Source organism: Myotis nattereri (genome assembly GCF_964212035.1).
Source record: "Myotis nattereri genome assembly, chromosome: 17".
Classification (NCBI taxonomy): Eukaryota; Metazoa; Chordata; class Mammalia; order Chiroptera; family Vespertilionidae; genus Myotis; species Myotis nattereri.
Window position 1 is genome coordinate 16,053,904 of NC_138092.1, and position 24,387 is coordinate 16,078,290.

The 24,387-nt window shown below is 38.4% G+C and overlaps 1 protein-coding gene across 2 annotated transcripts in view; it reads left to right on the forward strand.

The window, feature by feature from the left end:
- OXR1 (oxidation resistance 1) overlaps window positions 1-24,387 on the forward strand; it is a gene marked incomplete at its 5' end in the record, with an annotated part of 321,831 nt that overhangs the window by 38,955 nt on the left and 258,489 nt on the right. For both annotated transcript variants that reach the window (XM_081111220.1, XM_081111221.1), the window contains one exon: window positions 21,487-21,657. In XM_081111220.1, coding sequence (XP_080967346.1) covers window positions 21,635-21,657 — 23 coding nt within the window. The remainder of the gene's footprint in view (window positions 1-21,486; window positions 21,658-24,387) is intronic.

The following is a 24,387-nucleotide window of genomic DNA, read 5'->3' on the forward strand; positions in this document are numbered from 1 at the left end:
CAGCCAGCTTTCTATCCAGAAGGAAAGCTATGCTGTAGAAGAGGAATACCCTTCAGAGAATGAAACTTTTTGTCTTGGTTTGGACTGAACAAACAAGGCCTCTCTTGCCCATCTTGAAGTAGGGCAATTAAAGCTCTCCCGGTCTGTAAGAGAAAACCAAACTCCCAGGGAACTCTCAAAGGCCTTTTTCTTGGGAAATATGACAGTTTTGAAGAAGCCTTTTCTCCTTCCATTTACCCTTTCAATGAGGAAACTTATCTCCCTGACAACAATCACATTAAGAAGCAGTTGCAGCCATTTCCCCGTAGGCAGCATTCTGGGGGGAATATTGGAGAGAACAACTCCCTGAAGATAAATGGGTTCCTCAGTAGCTTTGGATAGGAGGGATCCTTTATTTTTTTATAGTGTGGGCACTTCTGTGAATTGTTTGGGAGCCCAAGTTCAAAATCAACAAAACTTTTCTCCCCCAATTGGTTTGAAAGAGAGAGAATATGAATTACATATGTCTCCCTTTTTCCCCCATTGACCCCTTTCAGCCCGCCCCACCTCAGACCTTCACTGCCATATTGTCTGTGTCCCTGGGTTATGCATATTTACATGTAAGCTCTTTGGTTAAGATCTTCCTACCCACTCACCCACTCCCACCTTCTCTCTGAGATTCCACCGTCTGTTCCATGCTTCTATGTCTCTGGATCTATTTTGTTCATCAGTTTATTTTGTTCATTAGATTCCGCATATGAGTGAGATACTTGTCTTTCTCTGACTGGCTTATTTCACTCAGCATAATACTCTCCAGGTCCCTCCATGCTGTCTCAAAGGGTAAGAGATCCTTCTTTCTTTACTGCTGCATAGTATTCCATGGTGTAAATGTACCACGACTTTTTCTGTTGTTAGTTCCTTGAATTTTAGAACTTCTTCAGCGGCATTCTAAATCTTGCAGAACCATGGACAGCTCAGATACAACTATTCTCAAACAGTTGGAACATGTTCTCTCAATTCAAATGGCTATCTCCTTAGCTAACTGTGCTGTCTATTTAGAACCCTTAGAGAAATATGAATAAAATATGAAAAAGTCAGGTAAAAGTGTATAATGTGTTTATATTCTATCAGTAGCATTCTTTAAAGTGCTAAGGAGTCAGGATGCCCGTTGTATTCAAAGATGGAAGTCTGGTTGCTCTATGAATCAGTGCCCTGCTGTGAGTACTGAGGGCCTTTTAAATTTGGGAGGTGTAAGAGGCACCAAAATTTGTGGATTCGCTTGATTTGTTTCACAACAATAAAGCAGAAGATTATGGTCACATGTTTATTATGTACTTGTTTTAACTACTATCCAGTAGAATTCTCTTTTAGATTAAAAAAAATCCCACTTTAGAAATTAAAAATAAATGTAATGAGCAAAGGAGGCACAACTGTACTCTTGGATGTATCTGGAAATACGTGGTAAAACTTAGGGGGTTATGTGTAACTTCAGTGTCAGTCATTCTGAGTTTAATTTATTAAAAGTGTGACAATTCCGTGTTAGAACCAAGAGAAAAAATGAATAGGAAAAAAGAAGTCCCCTGAACAGGAATAGTATCCTAACAGGATTCCTTATTACCTACCATCCTTTTAGAACAAGACATTTGGTGAATCTTGGGGATTATCAGGAACATACTTCTCAGTCATTATGTAGAAATTTAAATATATCTAATTGAATTAATGCTGCCATAGGTCAATTGCCCCTTTTTATTTCTGCTGCCAAAATTCACAACTTCATCTCCAGTCTGGCTTTGGCCCTATAGTTATCTGCCTTCTTCGCGGTCTGTCCTTTCTAATCCATGCTCAACTTTGGGGTCAGGTTCACCATTCTTTGGGGGTCAAGTTAATTGTGCTACTTATCTGTGTAATACTCACCAGTGACACCTCATCTACAAGGAAAATGTGAATGGTTGCACATTGCATTGATTCGGTGTTGGTGAGTTGCCCAGAATCACTTCAGTACAACAAATGACTGTCTGGTTCAAGATCTGCACATTACTTGTTTGTTTCTGAACTACTTACTACTCAAGTAGTATTTCTCTACTTCATAATTATTTAACTTCATTGTATCTTTAGCCCCCAAGTGAACAAACATCTCATCCAGTGACAAAAGACAGTAATGTATTCTAATTGTCTAATATCAACAAAACATTTTAAAATCAACTTTATGCAAATATGATTGGATATTTTCCATTGGTTGATTGAAATGAAATGTTTGAAAATTTGCTTCCCATGTTTTTCACAATTGCAATTATGGTTACTTTAGATAAATTTGTCATTGAAACTCATAGAAATACATTTAATTTCTTTGCAAACTCATTGCTATTACAATGTCTTAGAAGTGTTTCAAGAATAAATTATAATTTTTAAAAAACAGATTTTGTATTAGCTTTTTAATAAAAATATAATAAATGATAGCTTTGAAATGATTTGTGATGAGCTACTGAATGCAACACCATAAATTCAATTAAAATAAATTTATTTTTTTGTAATGTATAATGGGAAACACTGCCTAGTATACCTTGAACAGCATGCTTTTGGCACCATTTGTTTATTTTTTAGGAAGAAAAGGTGTGTGTATCTACCCTTCTTACTTCCCACTCCCTACACACCAGTTTGCATGTGTTTTTGTTTTGTTTTGTTTTACAAAATAAGTGATAACACTTTTTGGATCTGGGAATTTATAAAATCAATTCATGCATTAAAGAATTTGGAAGCAAATATGAGAGGGGATCAAGGGAAAATTTAAGCTTACATGGTCAATTAACAGCTTCAAAATTTGTGCCGTTCCTGTGATAAGAATCTGTCTTTGCCATATTTCTCCTTCTAGTTGGATATTCTTTCAGTTGGATCTTCACCTTTTAAGAAGTTATGGGAGAAAAGCTGACACTTGAGATTTTGCCATGTGTGTTTAAGAAACTTGCAATGATTATCATAACAAATCAGCTTTTTACTGATGCCTACGTCACTTGTTAGGAGGAAACAGAATGCATTTCTAGTATGAGGACTGATCATAGGAAAAGCTAAGAAAGATAAACTTGGGTTTTGAAGGTTTACACATTATCATTGAGACTTAGGCCTGCTGTTCTGTGTGTAGAGTTCACATTTCCTTTGCTGGCTGCTGGAATTACTTTTGTGTTGTCCGGTAAAATGGTCTTTATATTCCAAGAAATAAGAAACTGTTCTTCAGTATGTTCGTGCCTTTCCAAGAGGTTAAGATTTGTGTCTGAGCCTCCAAAGTTGCGAGGCACAATATGCTACTGCACTTAGAACCTGGATGGAATTAGCAGATCTGATTCTGGCACCAGCTTGCTTGTTAAATTTTTGTGTGTCTTTAACACATTAAATCTTTTTTGAAAAAATTGTGATTATAATACACATGCCATAAAATTCACCCTGTTAAAGTGTACGATTTAGTGACATTTAATATATTAAAAAAACCCGTGCAACCATTACCACTACCTAATTCCCGAACATTTTCATCATCCCCCAAAGAAACTCAATACCCATCCATAGTCACTCCCCACTCCTCCGTCTCCCAGCCCCTGGCAGCCATAATTTCCTTTCCATCTTAGTGGACTTGCCAACTCTGGACATTTTATATATGGGCTCATACAATATGTGATCTTTTTATCTGTGTTCTTTTATTTAGCATAATGTTTTCAAGGCTCACCCATGTTATAGTCTACATCAGTACTTTATTCCTTTTTATGCCTGAATAATGTTCCTTTGTATGAGTGTACTACATATTGTTTACCCATTTATCAGTTGATGGACATTTGAGTTGCTTTCACTTTTAGCTACTATGGGAATGGTGCTCTGAACAGTCATGCATAAGTATTTGTATGAATATATGTTTTCAGGACTCTTGTAAATATACCTAGTAGTAGAATTGCTGGGTCACATATTAACACTATGTTTAAATTTTGGAGTAACTATCCTAAGTGTCTTCTGTAGCACCTTTTACATTCTCATCAGCAGTACTAGTATATGAGAGCTCTAATTTTTAAAAAATATATTTTTATTGATTTCAGAGAGGAAGGGAGAGGGAGAGAGAGATAGAAACATCAATGATAAGAGGGAATCATTGATCTGCTGCTTCCTGCACGCCCCACACTGGGGATCGAGCCTGCAATGCAGGCATGTGCCTTTGACTGGAATCGAACCCTGGACCCTTCAATACGCAGGCCGACACTCTATCCAGTGAGCCAAACCAGCTAGGGCTCTCATTTTTTAAAATCCTCACCTAAGGAGGGAGTGGAGAAGAGACAAAGAAAGAGAGAAATGAGAGAGAGAGAGAGAGAGAGAGAGAGAGAGAGAGAGAGAGAGAGAAAGAGAGAGAGAGAGAGAGAGAGAGAGAGAGAGAGAGAGAGAGAGAGAGAGAGAAAGAGAAATACCGATTGTGAGAAATACTGATTGGTTGCTTCCCATATGGGCACTGACCAGGAATCAAACCCTCAACCTAGGTATGTGCCCTTTCTGGGAATCAAACCACAACCGTCAGTGCATGAAACGATGCTGCAATCAACTGAGCCACCTGGCCAGAATGAGGGCTCAGATTTTTAAACATCCTCACCAATATTTAAATTTGGTAATTGCCCACAACTGGGTTATTTTTCACTGGGTTATTTTTCTTTTTATTGTTGAGTTCAAGAGCTCTGTATATCTTGTGAATACTAGAGCCTTACAAAATTTACAACTATTTTCTCCCATTCTGTGGCTTGCCTTTTCACTTTCTTTATAGTGTCCTTTGGTGTGCAAAAGTTTTTAATTTTGAAGAATTCCAATTTATCTATGTTGCTTTGATTGCTTGTGTTTGAGATATCATGTCTATAAAAAACAATGCTGGCTAATACCTTTCTTGAAAAGTACCTAACTTTCCTGTTTCCTTTCATGTCCTACCCTGAACACACAGATACACCCTGCCCCTTTGGTCATTCCTGTTCTTAACCATTTAAACATGCCATACTCAGCTCTGTAGCCATGGCATATGTTTTAGCCATCATTCAAAGTGCCTTAAAACTGACTTCACCTACTTTAGGAAGCTTGCCAATACCCACCTGCCCTTGCCCTTATTCAGTGACTTTGTATCCTCCATGTCCCTCTTCTAATCCTCAGGCATACAACAATGATACAGTATTTGCACTGTCCATTGACATCTCTGTCACCCACATGGCGCCTTAGGCTCCTTTTCTGAGTTGTGGATTTCCTGAACCGAACAGTGGTATATAGTAGATGCTCAATAATATCTGAATGGATGCCTACAATTATAGTATTCATCCTGCTGTCTTGGTCATCCAGAATTAAAGGCTGTCTTCCTCAGACTGTTTTCCCTGGGAGGACATGAAACCAGGACCCTTCCTTCTATTCTCCTTCTCACAGCCCATCATACTTGCTTAGTTATAATCAGGCAGTTCACTCTTCACAGAAGGAAAACCAGAGAAAAGAATTTGAGCTAAATCATTCCTGGATTATTTGGTTTCTAATCTGATTAAACACCAATTCTCTGGGTGAAGAATTAGAACTAGGGAGGAAATCTTTGATTTTCTTCTATAAGAGTGAGTTTTACCCAGATAACACAGACTCACAAGATATAAATACAAACGTTGACTGTACCAATCTTATTTTTCTTAGCCCCATTGGGAAGTAGGGAGAGAGGAGGAAGACTGGCCCAGGAGCAGATTAAAGGACCAAAGTCTCTCCAGGCAGGGCACCGTGCCTGCTGACAGTGTAGAGGAGGAGTAAACATTGTCTCCATCCCCGGGACTCCCAAGGATGCTGGGGCTTCCTGTGTGTGCTGTAGGGAACAGGGGCGGTTTTACTGAACGCAATTCCAGTGGCGGAGTCAGAGCCTGGGTGTACTCCGTGAGATGCCCTGGATGATGGCTTTATAAGTTACTTCCTTGGAGGAAAGGAACTGATTCTAGTCATTAAGGGGTTAGGTTTCCCAGGCATAACTAACCCATTGATCCTTTGTAATATATTGCTACCTCACTTTCAGATTTCAAGTGTAGACTTGTGCCTACGTTCAAACTAATGCATTGGAATCTGATGGTGTCCGTCAGCTCTAACTAATTGAGTGCACAGTGTTTTGAACTCCCACCCCCAAAGTCTCATTGCTGGCTGGCATTTGGAGAGGAGCAATGGCAAGCCCAGTACACCGACTCCAGCTTTCTCTCTGAAAGTATTTTATTTTCGGTGAATTCCCATTGCCACTCTTAGGAGACGAACATCATATTGGAGAATTTTGGGCACTGTTGCAGGTTGTAAAAACTTCCAGTTGCTTCATATAATAAACAGTGGACCAGAATAGCTCCTTAAGAACCTGCAAATGTTTATCTAAACCAATGGCTTATGCTTGATGGAATGAGTCACCGAGCTTATGTCTGTAACATGATAATAGGATATTATAAACCCTTCATAAGTAAAACTATATTGGCATTTTATAAATATGTTTAAGTTTAACATCAAGCAGATATGCTTAGTCAATTTGCTAATTGGGAAATATCTCTGAGTTGTAAAGCATGACTTAAAATATTTAGTTTTGTAATTAAGCATGGAAGTACAAAGATAATTCATGAATAATTCATGAATATTCTAGTTGTTTCCAGATGAGACTTTAATTGAGTGTGTGTGTGTGTGTGTGTTTGTGTGAGTCCTCACCCAAGGATATTTTTCCATTGATTTTTAGAGAAAGTGGAAGGGAGGGGGAGAGACAAAGAGAGAGAGACAAACACATCACTTGGTTGCCTCACACAAATGCCCCGACCAGGGCTGGGGATCGAGCCTGCAACTGAGGTCCGTGCACTTGACTGGAATTGAACTTGAGACCCTTCAGTCTGTAGACTGACACTCTATCCACTGAGCCAAAGTGGCCAGGGCTTTAATTGAGCCTTTAAAGGCCCAAATATTTCTAGCATGCGGTATACCTAATGAACAGAAACAATTTGAAAGAAGTTATTATGAGAAAATAATTTTATAGGCTAGACATGTTCTGCACCTGATGTGGCGTTATTGACTAAAATGAGAAAACTGAAAGAGTTTATGTAAAATATGACACTAGTATAAACAGAAATATAAAGTAAAGGAAGAAAACTCAGTAAGTGAAGAAAAGTTAAGAGTTATTTTAAGTTATTTGATGTATATTTTAGTTGCATATGTCAACATTTATGGAAATTGGTTTATCATAAAAATCAGATAATTTTCACCCAGCTGATGTGGTTCAGTGGTTGAGTGTTGACCCATGAACCAGGAGGTTCAATTCCAATCAGGGCACATGCCTGGGTTTCAGGCTCAATCCCCAGTAGGAGGCGTGCAGGAGGCAGCCAATCAATGATTCTCTCTCTTTTTTGATGTTTCTCTCTCTTGCCTTCTCCCTCCCTCTCTCTGAAATCAATAAAAACATATTGGAAGGGAGAAGGCGAGAGAGATAGAAACATCAATAATGAGATAATTACTGATCAGCTGCCTCTTGCATGCCCCACAACCAGGCATGTGCCCTGACTGGGAATGGAACCGGGACTTCCTGGATCATAAATTGATGCTCCACTACTTAGCCACACCTGCTGGGCTATCAGAAGCATTTTTATTTCAGTAGTTAAAACTATTCATAAGAAACACATAAAATTGCAATAGCTATGTCAGAAACTAAAAGTTAATTTGGCTTTATACGTATTTAGAACAAATTATGAATTCAGTGGGAAACAGGGTTTTCATTGTAAGTTGTTATTTATGAAATGATCTACAAGTATAATTCATGAACTGTCATTATATTCTGAACCACCCATGCTTTATAGCATGCTATTCTCTAAAACATGCGTTGTGATTCTTCAAATGTATACCCAAATATACTATTTGGAAAGGAAATATATACTTGCCTGATATCAGATTGCTCTCTTCTCTCACCCCCCCCATTTTAATTTACCATCTGATTTTGATCTGATTCCTTAGCAAATAGGTTTTTGAACATCTTCTGTCCTCTCAAGTGCTCTCATCCATATTGTACCTCAATGCACAACAGTGCTTTTGTTGTTCTTTTCTCTTAGTTAAAGCTTTTTCTTTTCTTAAAGGGAGATTCACATTTTGGATTTAATGTTTCTCTTTAAAAATGGACTTAACATTTTCTGTTTCTACATTGGGATATTTATTTGAAATCTTGCTAGTTGGGAGTTACTCCCTCATTGTACATGTTCAGCTAAAGGCATTGACAAATTTAACAAAAGCTCAGATAAAACAGCTAACCAATAATATTCTGGAGCATAGCACATACTGCTACTTAGATCTACATATATAATGAGCCATACTGGCCTTTTTGCTTTTCCTAGAACATGCCAAGTTCATTTCTGTCTCAGAGATTTTGTGCATTATTCTCTTCTTCCGTCTGTAAAAATATATACTTTTTTCTCTGCTACATGTAATATATGGCGAATCATAAATTCCTCAGTAAAACTCTAAAGAAGGTACTACTGATTTCTGCATTTTAGAGGTAATAAACCTGAGGGAGAGAGCTTAGCTTTTGAATGATTGAGACATAGTGCTTAGGAGAAAATCTGAAATAAAATAAGCACTTAATAAATATTAATTTCTGTACTGATATATATATTCCTTTTCTTTTCCCAGGATCAGTTTATAAAATACAATTTTCTGAGCTGATGGAGAACTTTTATATAGGCCTACAACCAAAAAACTTTTCAGTAGGCAACCCTTAAACCATCATTCAGAATGTTTTCACTGTTTTCACTGAGTCCTTTTAATCATGCTCTGAATTCTCATACTGCAGCAATCAGCATCAACTGTTAGGTTGTGATCACAGAGCTGTTAGTGAGGGAGAAGAAAGAAACACTTCTGATTTAAATGGATTGTAATAATGATCTGCCCCCAAGTCACCAGGAAGCACTTAAATTACCTTTATTTTATTCCATTTAAGAAAGCAAAGGTATGTGAAATAATGTACTTTATAAATTTTCCCTAAACTGTTGAATCTCCTAGTGTTATTTTTGATAAAACTTTTAAAAATCCTTGAAAATCCATTAATAATTTAGGAAGGAAATGAAATTATGTATTTCCCTCCAAAATATCACATCCTTTAAAAATTTTTTAAAAAAATCTTTATTGTTGAGTATTACAGATGCCCCCCCTTTCCCCCTCCATTGCCCCCCTCTGCCCAGTTCCCACCCCACCCCATGCCTTCACCACTCTATTGTCTGTCCATAGGTACTGCACATATGCATAGAAGATCTTTGGTTAATCTCTTCCTGCCTCCCCTCCCCGCTTCCCTCTGAGATTTGTCAGTCTGTTCCATGTGTCCATGCCTCTGATTTTATTTTATTCATCAGTTTATTTTGTTTATTTGATTTCTTGTTCATTTATTTTGATTTTTAGGTTCAATTGTTGATAGATATGTACTTATTGCCGTTTTATTGTTTATATTTCTTCCTCCTCCTCCTCTTCCTCCTCTTAAAGAATATCCTACAACAGTGATGGCGAACCTACGACACGTGTGTCAGAGGTGACACGCGAACTCCTTTTTTGGGGTGATTTTTCTTTGTTAAATGGCATTTAAGTATATAAAATAAATATAAAAAATATAAAGCTTTGTTTTACTATGGTTGCAAATAACAAATAAAAATCTATATGTGACATGGCACCAGAGTTAAGTTAGGGTTTTTCAAAATGCCGACACGCCAAGCTCAAAAGGTTCACCATCACTGTCCTACATCATTTCATGTAACACTGGTTTGGTGGTGATGAACTTCTTTAGCTTTTTCTTGTCTAGTATTACATCCTTTAATAGGCCTTCCCTGACCACTTTATCTAAAAAGGGTCCTCATCACCTATAGCCCCTTACCTTGCTTTATTTTTCTTCTTAGCATTTATCATTTCTTATTATATACCCCTTTATTATTTTGTTGTTGTCTTTTTCCTCCACTAGGATATAAACCACATGAGGACAACAGTTTCCCCCCTCTTTTTTGTTGCTGTATTTCTAGCACATAGAACAATGCCTTCCATATAATAGTCACTTAAATATGTCAAGTTAATAAATGAATGAATTAATAAAGAATATAAAATAACCAAGGAACACAGCCATGAGCAATGGCTTACATGTATACTACCTACTGCAATTTCAGGAATTTTCAACTTTTCTGTTAAAGCCTTGGTTTGATTCAACATTTGCCTTTGTTTGCAAAATGTTTGTAGCAAATCTTATGTAACCTCAAGGATATGTAAGATAAACTTGCCCTATTTGTAAAGCAGAAATAAGCAATGATAAACACAGTGCCAGTGGCTATCAGGTAATATATCCAAGCTTAGATAGCTTATCTGACCCGAGAGCATTGAAAATATTTCAACTGCTGCTACCAAAGTTCTAGTTCACATATCCTACTAAAAGGAGGGGAGAGGTGAAGATTCTAGTTCTTTTAAATATTGTCTATGTGTGTATAATTTCTGTAACCACAACCTTTACTTAAAATGTGTGCTTGCATGTGTACATCTGTGTACATGTATGTGTGTATGTGTAAACACACATGTATTTATTTAGTATTTGCTCCTGATCATTATCTGCTCCTGTGCCCCATGTGAGCTCTTCTATTTTCTGAAAGCCCAGTGCCAGCTGATTGTTAACCAAATGATCTCACCCCCTACTGCTCAAAGGAGACTATGACCACTCTTCCTCTAAGAAACAAGTCATGTCTACATGTAGGTGCTGTCTAGTGATTATCAACAGGGAAATCTTATGCCTTAAGATTTTTCTCTAAGAAGTTGGCTGTTTTTTCTTGTTTTTATTGTTTGAATACCTCTTATGCATCATCAAACAGAAGAGAAATCAATAACTTGCTTGACAATAATATAGCATTCAACTAAAATCAGTTGAACAGATATTTATAGATTGTGTATTCTGTATTATAAACTATGCTAGATAGTACAGGGATGAAGAAAAATAAGATATAATTATTGCTCTAGAATAGAGAAACTAGTAGGACCAAGTTAAGATAAATGGATAACTAACTATGGAATTTCTTTTGGGTTTGTCAATTTTCTAAAGTATCTACAAATAAATATGTTTAAATATTTATTTGTAGATACTTTATCTACAAATACTATACTTCTCTCTGGCCAGAAACTAAACTCATGGCCAAAAACTTCAAATTCCATATTTTTTAATGAAATATCTCATGTAGTTAAATAATACCTTAATATATTAACATAAAATGCTCATCTTTACTAGACAGGGAAACCATAACGCTAGTAATTTATAATAAATATTGCAATAGAAATATCTATAGCATGAGAAGATTACAATTATGAAGGGGACACAATTCTACCATGTTTTAAATTATAGGAGTATTAATATTTGAGCTGAATTTTGCAGGACAAATAGATTTTTCCAAACAAGGAGGGGAGAGACATTGCTGGAAGTGGGAACATAATTACCACTCTTTTTATTCTTAAACATATATATATATATATATATATATATATATATATATATGCCTAAGCCACCGTTACGATGAAACAACCAGTCGCTATGACGTACACTGATCACCAGGGGGCAGATGCTAAATGCAGGAGCTGCCTCCAGCCTATAGGCCCTGATCACCAATGTGACCTGCCGGCCAACCTCCTGGTCCCTCCTCCCGGCTGGCAGGCCCCTGGGCTGGGACGGTGAACCAGGGGTGGGTGTCAGTGGACATGGCCCCTTTCCCAGGGGGGCCAAGGACCAGCAGCCAACCTCCTGGTCCCCGCCCCCCCTGTCCCCTGGTCTGTAGGTCCCGATCACCTGACCTGGGCTGAGACAGGGAACTGGGGGTTGGTGGTGGCCGACAGGGGTGGTGAGGGAACGAGGAAGGGGGGAGGTGGGGAGATGGGGAGGCGGGGAGGGAAGGAGGAGGCGGGGAGGCAGGGAGCGGGGAACCTGATTGTCCCTGATCGCAGGCCAGGCCTAGGGACCTGACCTGTGCACGGATTTTGTGCTCCGGGCCTCTAGTACAGACATGAAAGTGTTTAGTTTATTCAAGGGAGAACCAGGCACATGTGTTGTCAGGCCTGAGGGATCAAGCCCAAGTTAATTCTGAATGTTAAAGTGCTTATGTTCTGAGACTACAAAAAGATTCATTAAGTGTGCCTAAGATGTTTTCATAACGTGAAACATTTACTTAGAAAAAAACAAATCTGTTGCTTTGTTTCTTTCTGTTTTTAATTAAACTGAGTTTTGGCAATTTTTTTCTACTAGGCAGTCTACATGGGAATGAACCTCTAGAGCAGTGGTTCTCAACCTTCCTAATGCCGCGACCCTGTAATACAGTTCCTCATGGTGTGGTGACCCCAATTTCATTGTTACAAATGGAACATAATTAAAGCATAGTGATTAATCACAAAAACAATATGTAATTATATATGTGTTTTCCGATGGTCTTAGGCAACCCCTGTGAAAGGGTCGTTCGACCCCCAAAGGGGTCGCGATCCACAGGTTGAGAACCGCTGCTCTAGAGGTTCATCAAATTTACTATAAATTCTAAAAACACCAGCGTGCCTGTTTAGATAATCATACTTTTTAAAGGCTCATTTATTTAGTGCTACCTTTGAGCACAGTAATGTCCACCAGAAAGGTTTTAATTTTTTTAGTGCTATTTATTTTTCAATTACAGTTTACATTCAATATTATTTTTTTTTATTTTCAGGTGTACAGCAAAGTAGTTAGGTAGTCATATAATTTACAAAGTGTTCCCCCTGATATATCCTGGCCCCATAGATAGTTATGGCAATATTACTGACTATAGTATTCCCTATGCTGTACTTTACATCTCCCTGACTATTTTGCAACTACCAATTTGTACTTCCTAATCCCTTCACCATTTTCACCCAGCCCCCACCCCCTCCACTGGCAGTCATCAGTCTGTTCTTTGTAGCTATGAGTCTGTTTCTATTTTGTTTGTTTGTTTATATTATCTTTCTATGATTGACATATTTCACTTAATGTAATACCCTCTAAGTCCATTCATGCCTTTGCAAATTGTAAGATTTTATTCTTTTTTATTGCTGAGTAATATTCCATTGTATATGTTTACCACAGCTTTTTTATTTTTTTATTTTATTGAATTTTTACAGAGAGGAAGAGAGAGGGATAGAGAGTTAGAAACATCAATGAGAGAGAAACATCGATCAGCTGCCTCCTGTACACTCGCCACTGGGGATGCGCCCGCAACAAGGTACATGCCCTTGACCGGAATTGAACCTGGGACCTTTCAGTCCTCAGGCTGATGCTCTATCCACTGAGCCAAATTGGCCAGGGCTACCACAGCTTTTTTTTATCTACTTGTTTATTGATAAGCACTTAGGTTGCTTCCATATTTTGGCTATTGTAAATATGCTGCAATGACCATAGGGGTGCATATATTCTTTTTTAATTAGTGTTTTTGTTTTTTTTTAGACATACCCGGAAGTAGAATTGCTAGGTCATAAAGCATTTCCATTTTGAATTTTTTGAGGACCCTCCATATTGCACCAATCTGCACTCCCACCAATAGTCCAGGAGGGTTCCCTGCTCGCCACATCCTTATCACTTTGATGATAGCTATTCTGACTGGTGTGAGGTGATATCTCATTGTGGTTTTAATTTGCATTTCTCTGATGATTAGTGATGTTGAGCATCTCTTCATGTCTATTGGCCATCTGTATGTCCTCTTTGGAGAAGTGTCTATTTAGGTTTTCAGCCCATTTTTTAATCGGATTGTTTGGGGTTTTGTGGTTGTTTTTGTTTGTTTGTTTTTTGGTGTTGAGTTATGTGAATTATTTATAAATTTTGGATATTTACCCCTTATTGGATGTATCATTGACAAATATCATCTTCCACTCAGTAGGTTGTCTTTTCGTTTTCTTGGTGGTTTCTTTGGCTGTACTAAAATTGTTTAGTTTGATGTACAGTGGGGCCTTGACTTACAAGTTTAATTCATCCCGAGACCAAGCTCGTTAAGGAGCTCGTTAACTCAAATTACTCTATCAACTCAATGCAAAAAATCGGCCGAGAGACAGCTGGTATCTCAAAAAACTCGTTAGTCGGGACACTCGTAAGTCAAGGCCCCACTGTAGTCCTATTTGATTTTTTTCTTTTGTTTTCCTTGTCCACGGAGATATATATGAGAAAAACTATTGAGAAAGACATTAGTTTTGAACTCATAATTCATTTTACAATTTTGACTACTTCCAATGTACCGATTAATGTGCTATGCCTTCAGTAAAAGGTGGAAACAAGTTTATTTAACAATAGTAATCCAACATGAGTATAGACAAGCCCAAAAAATATAGGATAGACCATATGGTATAGGATCCCAAGTGAAATATTTAGGTGGAATGACTATTTGAGTTTTTTTAAAACAAGGATTTGCATATAGAAGTGTTTTTCCCTAATGAAACTAATTTGTAGTGTGGACTGGGGGCCAGAGACAAGTCTGAAGTCCAGCCAGGGGTTGGCAGACTGTGAGCCAGAGAACAGTAGTGCTCAGGGGCCTGGGCTAATTCCCTTTCCAAGCAATGACACACTGCCCAGAAAACAATAAATTTTAAACTGTCCAATGAACCATTGTAACCTCTTTTTAAAATTAAGATATTTGTCCATTAAGATTTTGAATTATGATTTAATGAGTTAAACTTATTTTAAGATGCTCTAAAAATCTGACAAAAAAGCTGATCAATGTAAATGACATAGTAGGGCTTGAACATAGGTGGTGGTGACACAAATATAAAGGGGATCATGACTTAAAGAGATATAATTAAACAGTGGGAAAAAAAAGACAAGATTTGGCAACTGTTTTATGAAGAATTAGGAAAACGATTCTGACAGTCAGGAGAAAAGATGGGTCCCACAGATAGAAATGTGTGAATTAGCTACTGGGACAGTCACGGTAGACACAGTTTTGAAGAATACCAGCATAAAGGAAATGGGAGAATGATGGGTCAATAAAGAACAGAGAGGGTGAGGAGAGCTTGGATTTTACCATCCTGGAACTCAAAGGAGAGTTCAAAACAAGTGGAGAGGGAGAGTAGAGTCTGAGAGAACACTATGGGCATCAGTAGTTAAATACTGACCAGTTGACCGGTGATGAGAATGTTGGAGTAGAAATCAGAATGCAAAAGTGGGTGGTGAAACAGGGAAGGCAATGGATGTACAGTAAGATTTTCGTGGACGGTGTCAGTGAAGGGAAGAAGTGAGAGAAAGGAATAGCGTGAAGTCATAGTTGAGGCAAGAGAAGACTGTATCAGGGACACAGAGAAGAACCAGGAAGAGGCAGCGATGAAGATGTAGGCAACAGAGCAGCTTATGATTGCATTATAGTTGAGGAAAACGACGAGATCAGAGCACAAGAGCACAGATGGAAAAGGTATCTTTGTAGTTCATGTAAGTTCATAGGATGAAATTTTTCTGGCGACTATAACAATATCTGGCACAATTATTAGGAAGAAATGAGTCCCAAACTCTGTTAAGGTGATCTTTGTTTAGTGTGATAATTCATTTAAGAATTATTCTAAGGTCCCTATTGCTTTATTTCTTTGGCTGTGGTAAATTCTTCCTGTAATCTGAACATGTGGGATATTTCTAAAGTGGGTACTTATGATAATTACAAACATAGCCACATGTCTGTGATAAGTGGTTTCAGACCAATTATTGACATGCTCAATTGAATACTAATATCTCCCATGACATGACTTTAATATAAGTAAAATGACAGCTGCAGGGCAGTGGAAGGACACATACAGCTTTGCATTAGCTTGTCTCCAAGATTACTATCTGTGCTGATCTGGAGTTTTAAAGTGTGGGCTTTCTCAACCCTCTGCAAAGATTATGTTTCCAGTCCAGGTATCAGTAAGGTCTAAAACAACTAGGAAGGTACTTGTTCCATATGGTCTATATCTGTGCTGACCTCAGTCACTCAATTATTCCAGGGAGACACATGTTTGTTTCCTGGTAGAACTCTTGTGTGATGATGGCCTGAGTAGCTGGAATATCAGGAGTGTTTGACCCCACTTTGCATATTCAAAGAAAAAGATGTTACTTTGCATAGTTTACTACAAACTCATATTCTGAATAAGATTGAGAAGCATAACAGAATTCCAAACAATGGGCTCGAACATGGGTGGTGGTGACACAAATATAAAGGGGATGACTTTAAAGTTTCCATAATCAATATCCCAAGATTAATATATGAGTTTCAAATAAATATCAATAATTAGTTTAAAAATAATGATATATTAAGTCTGGAGCCTACAACGAAATACTGCTTTTAGTTCTGCATTCTGTAGAATTTTACATTTCCTGATTTCAAATTTTTATTCTTCCCCCATCACACCCCCCCCCCTCCTGCATACATGTGTTGAATGCCTTCTCCATGTTAGGCCTTGGGTTTCCTAGATTATGTTGAGATTAGCTGTCTGTCTTTAAGGAGCTTACACTCTGGAGGGAAATGCAGACCAGTCAAAGAATTAAACCACTGTTTCTAAAAATTGTCATGGATTTAGAGCAAGGTGTTAAGAGAAAACATAGGGGGATTCAGCTAACAAGGATTAGGAACATTTGGAAGAAATGCTGTGTTGAAGTGTAATGGGTTAAGGTAGCCAAGCAGAGCCAGAAGGGAAAGGTGTACATGGAACCACTCAGTGGGTCTTGTTAGGGTCGCCGAAAAAGGAATGCATGAGGCCAAAAGTGGTAAGGGATTATAAACTTATTAGGTCATCTGGAAACCAGATGGGCTGAACCCCATAATGGTGCCAGCACCCAGGGATGGGGAACCAGAGGTTTTAAAGGACTCTAGGCAGGCTCTTTCAGTGGGGAACTCTCTGAGCGGGTCCAGGTCATGGGAAAGTCTGGAGGGGAAAGATAATGGTCTTAGCAAGTGGAATGTGGTCTAAGTGAAAGGGAATGTTGGTTGTGAAGTGGTCTAAAGGTCAGTTCTCAGGGGAGGGGGCATTGATTCAATTATTTGATCAGATCTAGGAGGTCTATAAGCTAGAAAGACACAGATGTATTTGGAAAAATGAAGATCAGTCCAGCTGAAATAAGTATTTAGGGGGTTGGGGGAGGGTGGAGGCAGCCTCAGTGAGAGAGGAAGGTAGAAGGAAAACAAGTGTCAGATCACTTCAAATCTTATAAACAATCTTAAGGAATTAGGGCTTTACTGTGAGTACAAAATAGAGCAATGTGCTTAATTTTCCTGAGATCAGAAGTTACCAAGAAGCATGGCTGGAAATCACGTTTGTCTGACATCACCATCCCTGCCTCTACGGTTCTTATGTAGAAACCACTGCATTCCATGGAGACCACTCAGTGTTTCGTGTGCTGCAGAGGAATGTTTTGGATGAAAGTTAAACTAGAAAGGGAGCTAGTTATGAGGTCCTTCTTATTATCCAAGCAAAAGAAGGCAGTGGACAGAGGCAGTGGGAATGGATAAAGTGGACATATTCCAAAGATACCTCAGAGCAGAATCAACCAGGCTTAGTGATTAATTGCACGTGTGAACAAATAGTTCTGGCTTGGAAAACGATTACACTGTAGGAAGAGTATTTGTAAAATTCACCTGATTTATTAGAACTGTAGGAAGCAGTAATATCAGAATGATTAAGCTTCTACATTGCTGGTAGAAATGTAAATTGGTACAACTTCTATGGAAGGCAATTTACCAGTATCTTTCAGAATTAAAAATGTGCATAGATTTGACCCAGAAATTTTACTTCCAGGTATTTATCCACAAATATATATCTACATTGTATCATATGTACAAGGATATACCCTGCAGCATTGCACGTAACTGCATAATATCAGATGCAAACTAAGTCTCCTTCAGTATGAAAGGGGATAATGAATTAGCATAAATCCATTCAGTGAAATGCTTTACCACCATCAAGGTAAAGAGGCATCTCTATATGTGTGCTGATAGGGATATACTGCATATAAGCATACGATTATGTATGTATGTGAAAAAGAAAGTTGCAGGAGAAAATGTGTATAATACACTACAATTATTGTGGAAACCAAGTAGATAGATGATAAATGATAGATAGATAGATAGATTCAGAGTTTGATATACTAGTAGATAGAAACCATGGAATATCTCTTTAAGAATAAAGGTACTGCTCTAGGGGACTTGGCTCAGTGGCGAGTATCGGCTCAAGGACTGAAGGGTCCTGGGGTGTTTCTGGTCCCGGGTACCTACATTGATTGCAGGCTGGATCTCCGGCCCCAGTCAGGCATACAAGGGAAGCAACCAAGCCATGTGTCTGTCTCACATCAATGTTTCTCTCCTTCCCTTCCACTCTCTCTAAAAATCAATGGAAAAATATCCTCGGGTGAGGATTAGCAACCAAAGGAGAATAAAGATACTGGTGATAGTAGTAGTTGCCTCAGTGAAAGGGAACTGACTGATGGCTGGGGAAAGAGGACAGACAAGGGAACAGGTAGTTATCCTTCATTGCATGCCCTTTCTATTTTGTTTTGTATGCATACATTTCTCATGCTAAAAAGTAGTAACAAGTAATGTGAATTATAAAATTCGAGGCAGCACCCACTCTTTTAAAATCTTGTCTCTAGAGAACAATATACAAGATAAAGAGAAAAGGCAAACTCTTAGTTCAGTTTCCTTGTTTATTTAAGGATTTATCTATATATGTAATCAGAGTTTTCACCGAAAAGAAATATATTTCCCCGTGATTGACTGCTCTTGAAGGTCTTGAAATTCATAATAAAAAGAGAAAAATATAATAATAAAAAGTTAATGTTCAAACAATTATTTTTCAGTCATTCCAGTTAGATTGCTGTTAAGGAATTGCATTTTGTCCATTAGTTTATTTTTGCCTGGAGAGTACTGGGCACTTATCCAGATGCTCTGCAATTGGAGCATAAGACCTTTGCAAAACTGCAGTTTACTTAAGTAAGTAAAAAATAACATACATGAAGAATTATGTACACATTTTAATTGCTAAATTGGATGTAAGGAGAGTGGATATCAGAGAAACCTTAAACTCTGAGGCAAGAGTTCATAGAATCTGTGGGTCTTGTATTGTTCTTTGAAGATTTGGATACGTGCAGTTAGAGGGGATAGAAAATATCAGGCGTCCAAGAGGAATCAAAACCTGCCTGAAGATCCCAAAGATGTTTTCCTTGGAAAGGTTACATTCGTAAGCAATGAATCGTTTGAATATCATTAAAAGAATAACAGGCCCACTACCACAGCCTTTAAAAAGCATCCCATCAGGAAAATGTAAACACAACAGGCTTTTTTGGTGTGTTATTCAATTCAGTAGACTTTATTGATTGCCTCATGGGTCTATATCATTAAAGAAATAAATCAGATAATTATAAGATACAAATAAAATTAAAAGATGACAAAGAATGTCAGAGTGATTATTATAATCATTATGAATGGTCACTGTGACTTTTTTCAAATATTTTATTCTTGCAAACATCTAGGTTTAAAATCAGAAAAATTCAAGTACCTAATATTGAATTTTACAAGTAATCCACAGCTTATCAAAATCCAAGTTTGTAGTTATTGCAAGTAAAAGACAGTGAGAAAAGATCCCACTTTTTACCAATATTGCCAGCATCTTAGGAAATGTTCCTGAACTTTAAGGACCAAAAGCAATACCCTCTCAAAGGAAAATTAAGTGGTTTGGAGTTCAACACGCGAGGAATACTTAATTCAAGACTATTGCAATAGGAGAGAGAGACAGAGTTCAACTCACTGAAACAGGAGGCAGGAGAGTGTTTTAGGCAGCTGGGGCAAGCTTGTACAAAAGCACTCGCTGAGCCCAGCAGACATGGCTCAGTGGTTGAGCATCCACCTATGAACCAGGAGGTCATGGTTCACTTACCTGTCAGGGCACATGCCCGGGTTTCGGTTTCAGGTTAGATCCCCAGGAGCGGGCATGCAGGAGGCATCCAATCCATGATTCTCTCTCATCATTGATGTTTCTATCTCTCGCTCCCTCTCCCTTCCTCTCTGAAATCAATAAAAATATATTTTAAAAAAGAAAAGTGCTAGATGATGTGAAGGGGAGGCAGGTCACTGTGATTATTCCTACTGCCTTTGCTAAGTAGCATTTAGGGAAGTTAGGCTCCGGCTCTCCCACAGAGACTTGGCAATGCAGCACTGTCTCCTTTGATGGTTGCATTTCAAAGGCATGGTCCCAGGCCCTTGAGCAAGTCATTCCCGGACCGTAAAACTGGCAACAGGCTGGAAGAAGATTTATATCTCAAAGGGGCAGAGAAAGACTTGACAGTTGCAAGTTTTCTGAAGTGAATGCTGCAAGAAAAGGGAGGCCAGGGGCTCAGTGTGGGGCAGAAGCCCAGCCTGTGTAAAGTCAGGCCGAGGGGCATGATAAGAGGCTGCTGTGGTCCACTCTTCTCTCATATTAACATTGACACTGTTTGACCGTTTTGACGGACAAACACAACAGTGTTATATGGCTTGAGCTAAGATTCTGGGATCAAAGATCTTTGCATAGTCTTCCTACATTCTGCCGAGGCAAACAAATCTGGAATTATGGTGTTTAATTATACTCTTTCTCACTCTAAAATGGACTTGCTGGTGGTTTTTAAAATCTACTTGCATAAATATAATCTGCATATGTGTGCATATGTTTCTAGGCATGTGTTTACAAAAAAATATATAGGTTAAAATTAAAGTTAGCAAAAAGGAGAGGTTAGCATCAAAAGCAGACCTCAGAGGCCTTGATTAGTTCTTAAAGAAATGTTAAAGATTTGCTTCAGAGCTTTCCCATACATTCATGCAAGGAAAGCAGCATAAATTGCAATAATGCCCCCACACCCCCAGAATTAAGGCAAACCAGAAATTTAGGATAATGATTTTCCTGGTGTTGAAACCTGACATATTATATATATTTTGCATGCTCATAAGGACAGTATTTTTGTGTTGGCAAATACTCTGCTAAACCTAATAACTGGCCCAGCCAGCATGGCTCAGTGGTTGAGCATCAACCTATGAACCAAGAGGTCATGGTTTGATTTCTGGTCAGGGCACATGCCTGGGTTGTGGTTCGATCCCCAGTGGGGGCCATGCAGGAGGCAGCCAATCCATGATTCTCTCTCATCATTGATGTTTCTATCTCTCTCTCCCTCTCCGTTCCCCTCTGAAATCAATAAAAATATATTAAAACACACACACACACACACACACATTCTGTTTTTTCCTTGAATGAACAAGGAATTCTCTACTTCAGGGAATAAACATGTTAATAACCTTTCCTTTGGTTTTGAAAGGAAAGCATTGAGCTCATTATAGGGTTGGTTTCGTTTTATCCTTGGTGTTTTTACATACCTGGTACTTTAAAGAAAATGATCACATTTCCTTTTGTGTGTCTTATAACATGACAACACTATTCACTGGATGAGATAAATCTGTGAAAGGTCATATAGGCCAGGTACTATACATATCACTTTCCACCTTTTCTTTATAGGTCTTCTCAACTGTGCGCAACTAAGTGCTTTGTGCATCATTCCAGTGGCAGCGCTAAAATTCCCAGTGATCTTGTCTACCTGGCCTACTCTCCCTATTCTGAAATCGAGAGAAGACTGCTCCACAAGACTCCTCCCGGCGTTGCTGCAATGTCTGTATCTAATTTATCATGGTACGTAAATCACTTTCTAATGTAATGATATAAAGGCACACGTGTATATATCATGAAGCGATCTTCTGTGAGTTGTACTGTGAGAACTGGAGCAGGGAGAGAACTTGAAAAGTCTCGTTGTCCTGTGTTAGGCTGTGGAAAGCAACCTAGAATTAAAAAGTTGACATTTTCAGCATTCTGGTATCCGGGGACTCTGGGAAGGGGTTAAGCCTACCAGTGATTTTCAGTGACATCCAATGCCTTTCTTTTCAGCACACCCAGGGGAAAGAGGAGCTGGAATTAAATAGCCTTTCAGTGTGCCTATCTGCAGTTATACCCTCACCTACAGGACTAACAAGCCATAAGGGTGGTCCTAAGGGTGGGGTAGATATTGTCTCATCAGTACTTTTCTTCAGAATTCCTATTTCAACTGCTCTAACCAAATTCAACTGAATAGAACTCAAGTATGGAAGAGGAAATTCCCTTATAAATTTCTACCTTTAAATAACTGGCATTCTGAATAATCTTTTATTTATAGTTTATGTTTAAAAGCTGTTCATGATTTTAAAAAATAAGTATGAAGACACTTTTCTAGCCAGTAATCAACTTTCAAGGGCAATGAAGAACAACACTAGCAGGGATGAGTTTGAAACATTTTGTTGAACTTTGTGTTTTTTTTTTAAATATGTAAAGAGCTGAACAAGTGAAATGCAAATTTACAGTATTCAATATGTGGAGGAACAAAACCCAAGTAATTGTCTCTGTTTTTGTAAGTGCCCATCTCATCCTTGTTGTCTTCAGCTTGTGTTGGAAATAGAGATGGCATCAGATTAAAGAGTACTTTCTGCAGTTTAGCTCCATGAATTTATTTTTAGTTAAGTATGCAATTTTTTTAGGGCAAAGGGTAGAATTATTTGTTTAGATACAGAATAGTGTTTCTGAAGGATGTAATTTTTATGGACTCCTTAGACTATATTCTTGGATCCCTATTGGGTGCTAGGGATCTCAGTTTGGAAAACAAAAATATATATAAAGAAGATAATACCTATTCTGTAAAAATAAAGGAAAAAGTATTTAAATTGTGAGTTATTACTGCAAAATATGTTTTTATATTATTATTAAAATAAAAACTAAACAATTTCTATAGGACTTACAAACTCCTTTGAACCCTTGGGATATATTAAGAACACATTTGTTTAAAGGCATTATACATCTGGCAAATATGTGTGCAAGGTGAATTCTCACAAAGCAGGCTGCAAGCCAAGAAGAAGAAGAAAGAGAGGAGGAAGGGGAGGGGAAAGGAAAGGAGAAGGAGGAGGAGGAGGGAAGGGTGAAGAAATGACAAAGAAGAAGGAGAGGGAGAGGGAGATTAAAACACAGCTATGAAGGTTGTATCTCACCTCCGGGTATGGTTGATTTATTTCACTTACATGCAGTTGAGAAATTGTTAACCTTCTTTTTTTCGCACTAACCTTTGTAATTCTTCTATATTTCTGAACATTTTAAATCTATTTTTAGGAAAACATCATCCTATAATCATTTGAATAGGCGTGAGTAGTCACTCATCAATTCTTTCTGGAAATGCCTGATGAAGCTATGTTATTTTGTGAAATTATTATAGTCCAGGGTCTGGCTCTCTGTTTTGAAATCCAGAAACTCAGGTATAAAAATACTGACATGGAAAAAGAAATGGGTTAACAGATGATTAATTTAAAATAAGATGTACGTTGAAAGTGCGCAGGATGCTTCATTTGGCCTGACCAGCACAGTCTGTAACTGTCGGGAATCTAAGTGGAAAGGTATGCTGAGGTCGTAGAATCATAGCAAGGAAAGGTACCTGCTTTCAATGTTCAAGGGAATCAGGACACAATGCAGCTGGCAGGCCCTGTCTGTCAGTGAGGATGTATGTGCCAGACACCTCCATCTGCTTCTCAGGGCGGCTTCTTTGTGGCCTGGAGTTACAGTAACTCCGTGTTTGTCTCTGTCATTCTTCTGAATTCCACTTCTGCCGGACACTCCTGGGCTTGGCTTTCTCGTTAACATCAGCTCTGAGTTTATAGTCAAAACCTAATTTATTCTGCCAACAGTTTGGTCTGCCTACCATGACATGCACGTACCTGACCATGTCCGTGTATTGATTTTGAAATTTAACTCTCAGGTCTATTGGGGGGACTGGTGCCTAACTGTGGTTCCCATACCAACCTAGGAACTTAGAAAAGATAGGTTAAGATACTTACATTTATGTTTATGGTTATCAGGTAATACACCCAGCTTTTAAATACCCAGTAGAAGCAAGTTATCTTTTTACATAGTAAAATATACTTTCTTGCTCCAGTAGTTATGTGTCTGGCCTGTGAAAGAAACATAAAGTAATTTGGCCCTTTCATGGAAATCTCAAAAAGAAAATCAATTTCAGAAACTTTCAGGTTTCTAGGAACCTGCAGTGTGGATCCGCTAAGGAGAGTGGTGGGAACTGACTCGGGGAGTCACCTGGTGACTCAGCACAGACACCCGCCTCTTCCTGCCTGTAGATAATTGCCAGGCAGACAGTGATGGAGCTGATGCTGGGAGATAGAGAGAGGGATGCGCACGATCAGCTGCAGACACCCAGGCACAGGGGACAGGTTCCAGGCTCTGCTCCGAGGGAGAGGACGGTTGCTGGCAGCCCAGATAATTAACAGGAGACACGTAGAGGTACCAAGAGTTGAAAAAGGCTCCAGTATCTGTAGCGCGAAGAGGGAAATGGTGATG